This window comes from Panonychus citri, unplaced genomic scaffold (genome assembly GCF_014898815.1).
Source record: "Panonychus citri isolate SS breed McGregor unplaced genomic scaffold, ASM1489881v1 Contig00138, whole genome shotgun sequence".
Lineage (NCBI taxonomy): Eukaryota > Metazoa > Arthropoda > Arachnida > Trombidiformes > Tetranychidae > Panonychus > Panonychus citri.
This window is the reverse complement of record NW_026515543.1, coordinates 775,494-788,088: the sequence shown is the minus strand read 5'-3', so window position 1 is coordinate 788,088 and position 12,595 is coordinate 775,494. Positions and strand designations below refer to the sequence as shown.

General features: G+C 31.1%; 1 protein-coding gene across 1 annotated transcript in view; it reads right to left on the bottom strand.

The window, feature by feature from the left end:
• The window catches only part of LOC128392974 (GTP-binding protein RAD-like), a 28,048-nt gene extending 16,797 nt beyond the window's left edge, over positions 1-11,251 (bottom strand). Inside the window, exons 1-2 of the mRNA XM_053353070.1 lie at positions 10,978-11,251; positions 9,852-10,867 (exon numbers count right to left, since the gene is read on the bottom strand). Coding sequence (XP_053209045.1) covers positions 9,852-10,865 — 1,014 coding nt within the window. The 5' untranslated portion in view covers positions 10,866-10,867; positions 10,978-11,251. The remainder of the gene's footprint in view (positions 1-9,851; positions 10,868-10,977) is intronic.
• Between the last annotated feature and the right edge of the window lie 1,344 nt (positions 11,252-12,595).

Genomic DNA, 12,595 nt, shown 5'->3' with positions numbered 1-12,595 from the left:
GAGAGAAAATTATTGATTCTATTCATCATCATGATGAACTGAACATTCACCAATATATGTTTATCGAAAACCTTGAACTTCAAACTACATTAAAAGAAGAGCTTAGATAAAAGTAGAACGATGAAAAAGTTTTCCAATGCAAATTCGAGGTTAGAACTTTCTTTTTTTTTCCTCTACTTTGAGGCTTCTGAATTTCGAAAGATTTTTTTCTCTTTACTATCTCTTATTTACATGAGTCCATGATGATGCATTTAGGTGACGATAAACAATCAGATAAACTGAAAACTGGATTAGCAAAAAGTGAACTTGAAATTTTCAGTGATAATAATATTATCCATCATTGAAATGAAGCTTAAAAAAAGTATTGAGTTTTATCATAACAATTGAGATTGTGATTCTCATGGATTTATGTTAATATATAACTTCATTTTTTCATCATGGTAACATGATCATCATGGAGAAAATATTGATCAGGACAAAAAATAATATTAGATAACAGGATTATCTTTTTTTTATATATACTGAACTTTATTCTGAAAAATTTGACGAAAAAAAAATTTGTTCTGGAAACAATAAATTTCTATCTCAAAGTGTTGATTAGATTACCATCATCACCATGAATTGGATTACTCATGGAAAACAACTTCCATCTGATTAGTTACAGGTAGTCAGAGAAAGAGTAATCAATTTGTGAGATGTTCATCATGGAAAGAGAAAATTTTTTTCCACCTAAAATTTCATCAAAAGTTCTGAAACTTTTGGACTACTCTTATCCCAATACGAATTCAATGGTACGAGTTTATTAGCAGAGAATAAGAAATAAATGTTTCCTAGGAAAATTCATTATTCTATCAAAACTTATGGTGGGTGATTCCATGAGACGAGAAAGTACTGAATCAATAGTTTCCATGATGATGATGATAATTGGAATTCAATTCTGACAGAAAACAGTGTTATAGTGATGAGAATGCTTCGGTACTCAGATGATAATAATAATGGATCACTTGCTCTTTGGAATAATCATCAACTTCCCCCTCGCCCTCAATACCTTTTACATCATCATCTTTCATCTTCTTCAGTTGTTAGGTTTCTGATGATAAAATATCTATGGGAATGCCCAGAGGGACAAGTATGTTGACAGGCTGAGGATGGAAAGTATATTAGATTCAATATATAAGAATTTTTTTCTTCTTCTTCTTCTTTGGTTTCACTATTCTAAGATAGTCTGAGACTTTCGATTCCCATGAAACAATCAGGAGATAAATTTCTTCGATTCTCTCTTCCTTATTGGAACCGATGGAATATAAAAGTGTATAATAACATTTCCATCACCACATCGACCAACAACATTATTAATATTTTACATGTTTCAATAGAATTCAGATTCCCCATGGTAAGAGTACGAAAAGAAAAGTAGAGAAAAACAAATTCTGAGTGGTTTCATATTTCATAGTCTTTGAACTCATCAACATGAATATCTAAAAAATTTATCATGGAAAACAATATGATAATAATAATAATAGTTCAACAACAATTTTTATCTCAAGGGTTGGACTAAACTGCCCAGAACTTTTTGTCAAGAGTTCTGGTCACCATAGGGAGGAAAAATAAAAAGAGAGAGAGAGAGAGAAACAAGATGACAGACAGAACTGAATATTCACTGAATCATGATGATGAGAATGGTTCTCATAACCATTATGAATATCATCATGGAAAATGTAACAATAACACTTATATAAGTCAAAAAGTAACTGGAAAATTCAACTGAATTATCATGATAAGGTGAAAGGGGAAAAAATCGAGGCAAAAGGAATAGTTGAATGACCGTAAAATGATTGTGATACAATTCCTGTTATATATATCAAACGGACGATGAACTTCAACAATAGATTCTGGTTACATGATGAGAAAGGCGGAAGTTGATATCATGATCAATATTATCATTTTATTATCGTTGTTATATCAACAAGAATTGAACAAACAAAAATGATTCATGTTCAGGTTTAATAATTTCATCTGTGAACACAATTTAATTTAATCATTAAATTGTACTTAATGATAAGATGATTAGATTGAGTTTCTTTATTCATTCAATTTCTATTGTTACATCTGATTAGCATCAACTTTATTTGGAAATTATTTTCTCTTCATCTGATTCAGACTTTTAGATATTAATATTTTATATATGATAACATTTTCTATGGTGGAAAAAAGGAATAATAAAAAAAGAGAATGAAAATTATAAGAACTTTTTTTCTTCTTCTTTTTCTCTCTCCAGTCAAATGAGTCTCAGATTGAGAGATATTATTATTATCATGAAATGAATTAGATGATTTGAATTGGATGAATACTTTTAATGGAGAGGAAAAAGTTCAGTTTAATCAAGCTTAGTGTTCATGATACATGGTAAAGGGAGAGAGAGAGAGAGTGAGAGGTGAAACTTGAAATTTTACTTGGAATTTGAAATAATCTATTAAGTAGAAAGATGAGAAAAATAAGCTAAAGAAAAGATTCTATTCTTAGTTGAGTTTACCATGTTTATCATGAACAAAAAAAAAGTTCACCTCTCAAGATTATCATTAGAAATGAGTAAAGTTCTGATAATTTTTTACCATTTTCACCCCAAAATTCTGGGATGAAATTGTGACAATGATAATCTGTCTCTTTTCTTATTGATAAATAGTAGATATGAAAAAAAGGAAGAATTTAGAAGAAAAAAATTTCTATTCTCATGAAACATTTTCCCCATGGTTGACACTTTTTCCTCTTCATTGATACAAAACAACTTAGAACTCCCTTTGGGAAGGTTAACTCACTGAATAGAAATGAAATTATTATTATTATCATCAGTAGATATTTTTCCATGAAATTTTCACCCAAAAAACACCTACATTCAATATCTTGCTCACTGAATTTCAGGATGAGAAAAAAAAATTCACCAAGAAGATTCATAAACTGAATACAATTTAAATTGAAAGAGGAAGAAAAAAAGTTTATTCCAGAAAACGAAAAGAAAAATAAAAATATATTTTTTTTCCCTTACAAATTCAATCTTGAAATAACTATCATATATAATAATAGATAACAAATAGATTTCATGATAATCACCATGATGATATTTCCATGATAGTATCAATTGAGTAGCAAAATAATTTCAAGAAGTTAAGGTTTCATTGATTCATGGGGAGTTTAATAGCCAATGAGAGATAAATTATCATGCTGAGTATTCATATATTATGTAGATATAAAACTCATCTAATTCTGGAATCAGTGGTTTCCTTTAACTAACTGGGAGTGGTTCCTATCATCTCTGGTTAACATGATATGCATCAATGAACTAGTTGATGATAGATATATATATTATATTATCGTTATTAGTTTCATCATGATAATAATTTCAACACTAAAATCCTCTCTAACTAATCTCAACCTCTTCACCAACTCATACATGTAACATTTATTATCGTGTATATATTTTTAACTTTATTAATCAAAAATTGTGATAATAATATTTCACCCTGAGTATCATTATCATGATTCAATATCATTGAAATTGGATACAAATGTACATAAGTGTTACTTTTGTAAGGGGAGGTAAGCTGCGCTTACCCCCAAACTCACCTCATCATCAACAACCAACAGAATCAAAGGTTGATTAAGTGTCACCTTAATCAAAAGGGTATAAAACACAAGATTGTTTTGAGAGTCAGTGAGTCAGTTAATGTGAACCAGTTAATCCTAATCCTTGTTAAAATTAAATCTCTTTGTGTTAAACTCTTGTCCATATTGTTAATCCTAATTCAACATTAAAACTATTTATAATTAATTAATTGTTGTTAATCACTTGTGGTGTGGATTAAGTAATTACTTAATCCACTGTGATATGAGATTGGCCCCTAATTAAAGATTTCGGTAATCGAGTGTTCCGATAAAGTAATACTCTTACAGATGGTGGAGATGCCGAGTCTCTATCATCTCAAGTGAAAACAATCAACGTTAATTAATGTTTACTTTTTAAATTTTCAGAACTTTCCATTACAAATTAATTTTATATAAGTGAATTATCTTCAAAATTTCTCGCCTTTATAAATATCACACTAAGTTTTTGATCTCATTGAGAAGTAATTACTTCTCAACTCAACATCTTGTTAATCGTCAAAGATTTTTGGAGAAAGTAATTACTTTCTCCACAAATTATTCAAAGCTTCAGATTCAACAATTACCTGTCATCTTCGTAAACATAGAGCTTATAAAGACTATCATTTACTACCTGTTTAAAGTACTTTCATCATTCATAATGCCTATTGATCCAAAGAATCCAATCGAAATATCCATCGCTGGTGTTGCTAAAGATGAGGATGCAAAATTAACCTTCGTCAAGGCCATGGGTTATCCTCCTTCGTACAACCTCACTGGATCTTATTTAACCAGAAGATTCAATGAAAATATAAAAACCTGTTTATTATATTTTGGTAAATTACCACGATCAGAAGAAGTTGATTATAATATTAAGTTCGATTACGATTGGTTTCAATGTCCGGAAGTTATAAAGAAGTTGAGAATAGCTGGTTTTACTGACCCTAACATTCGTAAGCTGGCTAAGTTTGGATTTTTTGATAACCTGGATAAAATCCCACCAATTGATTTGAAGTCTGAATTTACTGATAATCAAATATCTATTCTTCTGAAAGTTTTTAAACAAGAAAATCCACAACCATTGATCAACTATGATACTGAGCTGAATCAAACATTCAGCAACATCAACATCAACCAACAACATTTCCCGTTTACTCACCGATCTGATCATTTCGAGGATCCAATGTCAACTCAATATCATGATCATTCTCCTGTTCATCAACAACAGAATAACAACTTACAGTTTCATCCGAGTTGGCTCAAGATTCAAGATAAATTCAATGAAAATGAAAGTCTAAATGAATGGCTAAAGGAATTGGAGTCTAAGATCGATATCTTTGGGTTTGATGATTCAACTGCGATAAAGATTCTGTCAGCTAATCTACCATTTAAGATTTATGATGAAGTAAAGAAAATTTTAACGCTTTTTCCAGGTATTTCCTTTGAAGGTCTATCTGCTAAATTAAGAACCACTTACATTGGTGAAAGTGAAATAGTCGCTGCTTCTCATGACCTTTACACAACCAAGTTCTACAAGGGTAACGATCCAATCAATCATTGCCGCATCATCACTAAAGCCGCTCGATTACGCGTTCCTAATATTAGCGAACACTGTATTGTCTTGATCATTTTGTTCACATTACCTCCTGATTTAAGATTCACCTTAGTAAACGACCTTACCATAACCAGAATTGATGATATTTTGAAAAAGATAATTACATATAATAATTCTTATCCTCGAAACAGTAATAACCCAATATTTAATCAACCCAATCAGCCAATGTATCAACAATCTAATCAATCTAATTTTCACCAACAACCGAATCATCAAAACAATCAACAATCTCATCAACAAAATGATCAACAGTTTGATCAAAGGCGTTATAATCAACAAAATAATTACGGGAAACAGTTTCATCAACCTCAATTTTATCCTAATTCAAATCAATCGATGAATAACCTCAATCAGTGCCAATTCTGCAAGGATAATGGACATTATACTGATAATTGTCCATTAAAACAACAGATCGAAGGTATCAATATACAAAATTACAAAATGAAAGGGTCAACTCTAAATGGTGAGCCAGTTAAATCAAGAGACCCGATCATGGCGGTAGAAGTTCTGGATAAATTTCCATTGGTCGAGACACTGGCAATGATCGATACAGGTGCTTCAAGTACTTTGATGTCATCAGATCTTGCAGATAAATTGGGACTTGCAGTTTATAAGTCAAGTCACGAGTTTGATGGTTTTTGTTCGTCTTCATCATCGGTGTCCGCTGTTGGAGTTTCTCAAATTTTCATTCGTTGTTACCGAGATACGAAGAAAAGGCGATTAGAGTTTATATTATGAAAGATTTAAATTATCCGATAATATTTGGACATGATTTTATCCATGCAACTGTAGCAACAATTAGAGGTAATTCTTTTACTAATCAATTTACTGTTTATCGTTTTGGATTCCCGTTACAAGTTCAGTTGAGAAGTCCGACAATAAACTGTTGGCGCTATTTATTCCGTGAGTTTTTCCCGCGTATTTATGGCCCACAACGTCCTGGTAACTCAACTAAACGTGTGGTTGAATCATCGGTAACTAAGGAGGAAGTAATTACTTCCTCCAGTCAAAAAAATCAAAATCATCAACAATTAACTTCACATTCAATTGATCCTAATATCAACACTACTAAGAAAACATGGAAAATGGAACTGCTGAAAATAAAATATACGTTAATACTGTTGGAATGTTTCATCTCAAACAAGAGCATCAGTCAAATAGTAACCCAATGAGAATTCATGATAAATATTATAATCAATATTTTACGAAACGGAAAATCAAAAAATGGAAAAACACCTCTTACTGGTCTTCACATCACCACAATTACGAAAATATGAATTATTTAAATGCGCCTGCTTCCTACTAAAATTATGGCAACAATTTCCTGTTCAATCAATAATCAAGTTAAATCATCTTTAAAACAAATTACTCGAAAACCACTCAAGATAACCATATCCAGCCTATGTTAGCTTTTGATATTCATCTAAAATTCAATCGATTGATGTATTCAAAGTGCCAATCTGATCAACTTATTGACCATGCTGGTTTGCATTGAGAGATGATAATTAACTTCATCTGTGAATAACTTGGAATTGATTCATCTCCAGAAGCATTTGCCCATGATACAATTTGATCAGTTTTTTAAGCGCTTTCGAATGCACTATAAATCATCCCGATATCTTTTAAACGAATTTCCAGAAAAATATTTTTCGCGACCAAAAGTCAAAATTTTCATTCCAAAATTGTAGCAAACCCTCAACACTTAGCATACCCGTTTCTATGTAATATTTTACTCAGTTTGTGATAAGCTTTCGATTGATATTAATAACGTGGCGATACAAGCGAAAAATTTCCCACGCTGTTTCCCATAGATAGATGTTTGATGAGGTTCGTTAGAGATCGTTGATCTCCTTCGAGCTTCGTCGAACCCGTTTAAGAGTCCGCACTCAGCTTTGGCGGGGGGCTCTGTAAGGGGAGGTAAGCTGCGCTTACCCCCAAACTCACCTCATCATCAACAACCAACAGAATCAAAGGTTGATTAAGTGTCACCTTAATCAAAAGGGTATAAAACACAAGATTGTTTTGAGAGTCAGTGAGTCAGTTAATGTGAACCAGTTAATCCTAATCCTTGTTAAAATTAAATCTCTTTGTGTTAAACTCTTGTCCATATTGTTAATCCTAATTCAACATTAAAACTATTTATAATTAATTAATTGTTGTTAATCACTTGTGGTGTGGATTAAGTAATTACTTAATCCACTGTGATATGAGATTGGCCCCTAATTAAAGATTTCGGTAATCGAGTGTTCCGATAAAGTAATACTCTTACACTTTCATGCTATCGTATTGATCAATTTTCAATTTCATCATCAATGAACACGGAAGTAACACTTTTCCATTATAACTTAATATCTAAATTCATAATTGACCCAATTCCAATTGAGACTCTTCAATGACCATCGTCACAGAAAAAGACACACACACATACAATAGATATAAACACGATTCTCTTGGTGAATCAGTTCATTTACCATGTATTCAGAAATAGAATATCAACAAAGAGAAAGAAGAAAAAATTTTCCGGAGAAAAAAAGATCGAAATACTTTTATTCTTCTTCTATTATTCTATTTCAACATTAATTCTCACCCAGTTTCATAGTCGTTCCTTTATATTAGCTGAATACTCAGGGAGGTGAAATTATCTATCATTACGATTATCATCATGGAAAAAGGAGAAAGAAGAAGATGAAAAAAGTTCTATTGATAAGAATTTGTTTCGAATTGTGATTTTCTTTGCTTTTATTTTACCAGAAAATTTCTGTTCTTTTCCAAATTTTCATCTTCACCATTTTCATTATTGTATCAGGAAGTTGGAATATAAAAAACTAAGGTAACCACCATGATCTTCATGTGATATCACATGAACTGAATATACACTTTTTTTTATACTTAAACAGGTCAAAAGTTGAATAACCATCAACAGAGTGATCATTGTAAACGATTCTGGTGATTCAGAGATAAGGAATGTGTCATGATAATGGTTGACAGTTAACAGTCTATTCAGCACTTTTCTATCATCATTGTTATCATCCTCCTCTATTCATTTCATCTTTATCCATCATTCTTTCCCTGTTTATCCTGAAAACTATCTCAACTTTTTTATTTTCTCTCTTTCTCTTTTCATTATTCAGGAAATCACTTTATTACCATTCACCCTGAACAATCAGCCGGTGACAATGTTATATACATGATAATATCAATAGATTCCTTGCTCTCTCTCTCTCTCTCATGAATATCTACTGAACTTTTAACACTGTACTACAAATGGAATGAAACTTTTGTCCATCTCGTTCATTTGTCCTTAATTCAAACTGAGCCCCAGTTATTGGATTTAGTGTTAGTATCATGTTTACATTCACAGATTAATGTTTTTTTCTCATCATTATCATTATCATCATCACGATGGTCAATGGTCATTTTCTTACAAATTGATCAGTAAAACTATCAAATGTTATCATGAGGTTCTCATTGTGATTATCACGATAATCTGTAATTCTCAATTTAATGGAAACTTTTGCTTATCTCTTTTTCGGTGAATTTATTTGAGTTTCAAAAGTAAACAGTTCCTCTTTCCGGAAGAGACAAAAGTAAATTTGACCGGAAATAACAATGATAGTTTCCATTTTCTTTAGTGGAGGAAAAAAAAGGCAAGTGGAGATAAAAGTTCTGACCATGGAAAAGGAAGTCAAGAGATTGATCATTTTCAATAAATCACCAATTTCAGTAGTGACCTTATTTCCAGAATCACTTACTGATTACAGTTCATGTCTCTCTTTTTTTGCCTTCTTACCAGATCTTTTGTTGATTATTGAAAATGATGTCCAGCTCAAAGTCAATAAGCTTATTATTGTTGATGGTCAAGATTTTACTTACATCATCATCATCATCAAGTTAAAATATATATAAGACGATTGAGTTGACAAAATATCATCATGGATTTGATAATATTAACTTATCATTATCAAGATAACATTTTCAAAAAAGTTCTGTCAAGTAATTCATTTAACGATAAACATGATATAAGAAAAGTTATCAACCTCTTACCTGAAGCCATGACTTGAATTGATTAAGATTTTATATTATCTGATTTGAAAAGAAAGTTTTTTCGTTCTCGGAATTCAGAATTACATTGATAAATCTAATAGATGATCAAAGATAATTTCATGTCATTTACATGAAATTCAGTAATCAACTTGGAATCTCCTAGATGTTCACAACCACTTCCGCATTTACCTTGACATTTATTATCCATTGATAAATATAAATATCTAAATATTAGCAATAAGATCCTTATGATAATAATATTTATAAACTATTGGTGGTTACATGATAATCTGAACAAATTTCATCATTCATATGAATTAATGTTCACTCAGGGCTACTGTTAGGTAATATTAATAAATTCATTTGGAAAGATTCAACCATGAAAAATGTTTCTCATTGTGAAGATTCAACTCATTCAATTCATTCAACCGTAAAGGTGATTAAACTTAATGAGCTAATCAATTAGAATTTGATTGTTACAGAATGTTGAACAATCAACTTGAGATTGTTGTTCGAGTAAAAAAGAAACGAAATGAATTCAAATGAATCGACTTACCTTTTCATGGTGCATTCTATCATTGAGAAGATCATCATTGAAAGGTTGGTTATCGAAGATTATGGAAACATCCACATTATCGATTGGGATAAGCATCTTAATCGATCTCTCCCGGTGGGAAAGTTTCTCCATCTCTTCTTGTCGAATCAGCTGATGGAGTAAAGTAGTTTTTCCCACTTTATCAGCTCCCAGAACCAGAACTCGATATGATTTATCATCACGCTCTGGAATAGAATCGTCATGTACCTCAGAGATGGAAAATTTTCTCGGATCAATTGAAGTTTTACGATAATTGGTCCAACTATCGGCATCAGAATAAGATACACGTTCTTGACTTTTCCGTCGATTTTTTCGACCTACACCTCCACCTCCATTTGTGGTATAATTGTTGTTAGTATGTTGATGGTTTGAATGGTTGTTACTTGTTGGTGGAGTGTAACTTTGACTTCGTGATCGAGCCCGTCGATCGGTTTCAATGACATTCAACACAATTCCACTTAATGCATCGGGTAAGGTATTCACGCGAGGACGAAAGTATTGTTGAGTTCGTTGGACTTGTGGATTGACCGTAGGACCAGTTGATAATGATGATGATCGATGTTGTTGTTGTGATGATTGGTGTTGATAATGTCTATTGGTATCATTGTTAATATGATAATGATACTGTTGTTGGGATTGAGGTTGATGGAAACCGTTTAAAACCATTGATTGACCTCTACTTGGACTTATTGATGAGGTACTAGTTGAACTGGACACTGGACTTGAACCTCGACCATCAGTATCAAAGGTAAAATTGTGTGAATGGTTGTTACTGTTGTTGGTTAACTTTGATGGTGAAGGTGATGAAGATGATGAAGAAGCGTTTGCAGTTAGAAAGGCAAAATGACCATCACATGATCGCCTCGGGTGATATTGTCTTGGTTTAATTGAAGGTGAACTGTTTCGATGACGATTTGGATAACGATAACCAGAACTTTCAACAACAGGGCTCAAAATGTGACCAGAACGATTCATAACTAATAAATAAAAAAACAAAGCAATAAGTAAACAATCAAATTAACACCTTGACCATTGGTCAAAGAAAAAACAAATAGACAATTAGTATTAGAAAGGTAGACACAATCACCTTAATCACCTCCAAAATATGTAAGATGAAAACAGCAAAACAGTTAATGAGATAAATGAATGATGAGGATGCGGAAGTAAAACTTTTATCAGTAAAAAAAAAGAGAAGAAGAAAAAAAAATTATCTCTTGTATTGGATTTTAAATTGTTGATAATCAGATTAAATAACTACAGTTATCAATGTATAGAATTGTTATCAAGTTAGTTGATAACAATTAAAACTGATAAGTTGATAAGATGTTACTTGCTGCTCGTTACTGAACAAACTGAATGATAAACATGAACATGATGATAAAAACATGATGATGATGAAAACAACAGAGTCAATAGTTTCCTTTGAAAGTTTTCATCAATGCGCATGAAAATCTTGAACTGTAATGATTAGTTGGAATAAAATTTAAGTAGTAACACCAAATAAAATACATATAATAACGATAATATTAAGGGTGGGGCTGGAACTGAGTAAAACTTGGATGCAGGGTAAATATTGGAAGAGGTAATGATCAGCCAAATGAATTTATTTCTTGAAAATCTCTCTGATCAATATCATTAATCGAAGCAAAAAGATCAAGTTATTAACTCATAATCTTTAGGTTCTATTATAAATATTGGTTCTTGTTATTTCTTGATTAGATGCTGATGAAGATGAAGATGAAAATGAGGATGAAGATGAAGATGGAGATGATGATGATGATGATAAATGCTCGGCGACATTATCATCATGTAAACCTTAGTTACTTACCTTTCCTTTCTTGTAATTTTCACTCAATATGATTAATGAATATGCAATTTTTGCAATACAATGAACAGAACATAAAAATATCACCCTGCTCATGATGATATTTTATGGAACCGGAAGTTTTTCCTTCTCTATTCAGACATTGTAAGAGTTTTATTGTTCGTTTGTTGACCTTAGACTGAAGAGTTTTTTGTTCCTTTGTCTTTGATGAAGACTAAATAATTCCTTTAATTAATGGAAATGTAATTAGATTAGTTCTCTGATTAAATTTTCTATTCATGAGATTCTTACAACTATGGTGATGGAAACTTTTTTCCTTCCTCATTTAACTTTTACTATTCATGGGCTATTTTCTGATTGTTGATTGATTGATTCTTTCTTTCCAATTATATTTATACCATTCAACCTTCATCTTATTATATATGCAAATTCATCCTAGTTAATTATAGAAAGTTAATTATATTTCACTAGTTTTAACACAATTTACCTTTACAATCAATTAATTACCAATCTTGGTTTACGTTTCAAGCTAAAAATAGTTTTAATTATCTTTTAAATCAATTAACACTTTTGACCCAATTCCAGTTAATTATAACACTTTTTTTGTAAACACTATTTGTTTTAACATTCTACCAAATTGAAATAGCCAATAAATTGAAACAATTTAAATTTAACACAATTAATTAATCACTTTTGTAATAAAAACAAAACTTTTTCAAACAACCAAAAAAATAACAACTCATGTCGCCATCTATGTTCAACCAGTGCAACTAAACTAATGATAAATTGAAAAAATTTTTCATTTCATTTTAATTTTTAATTGTTAATCTTAAATATGATTAATTAGTTAGAACAATTAAAGTAAATGAATTGACAATTT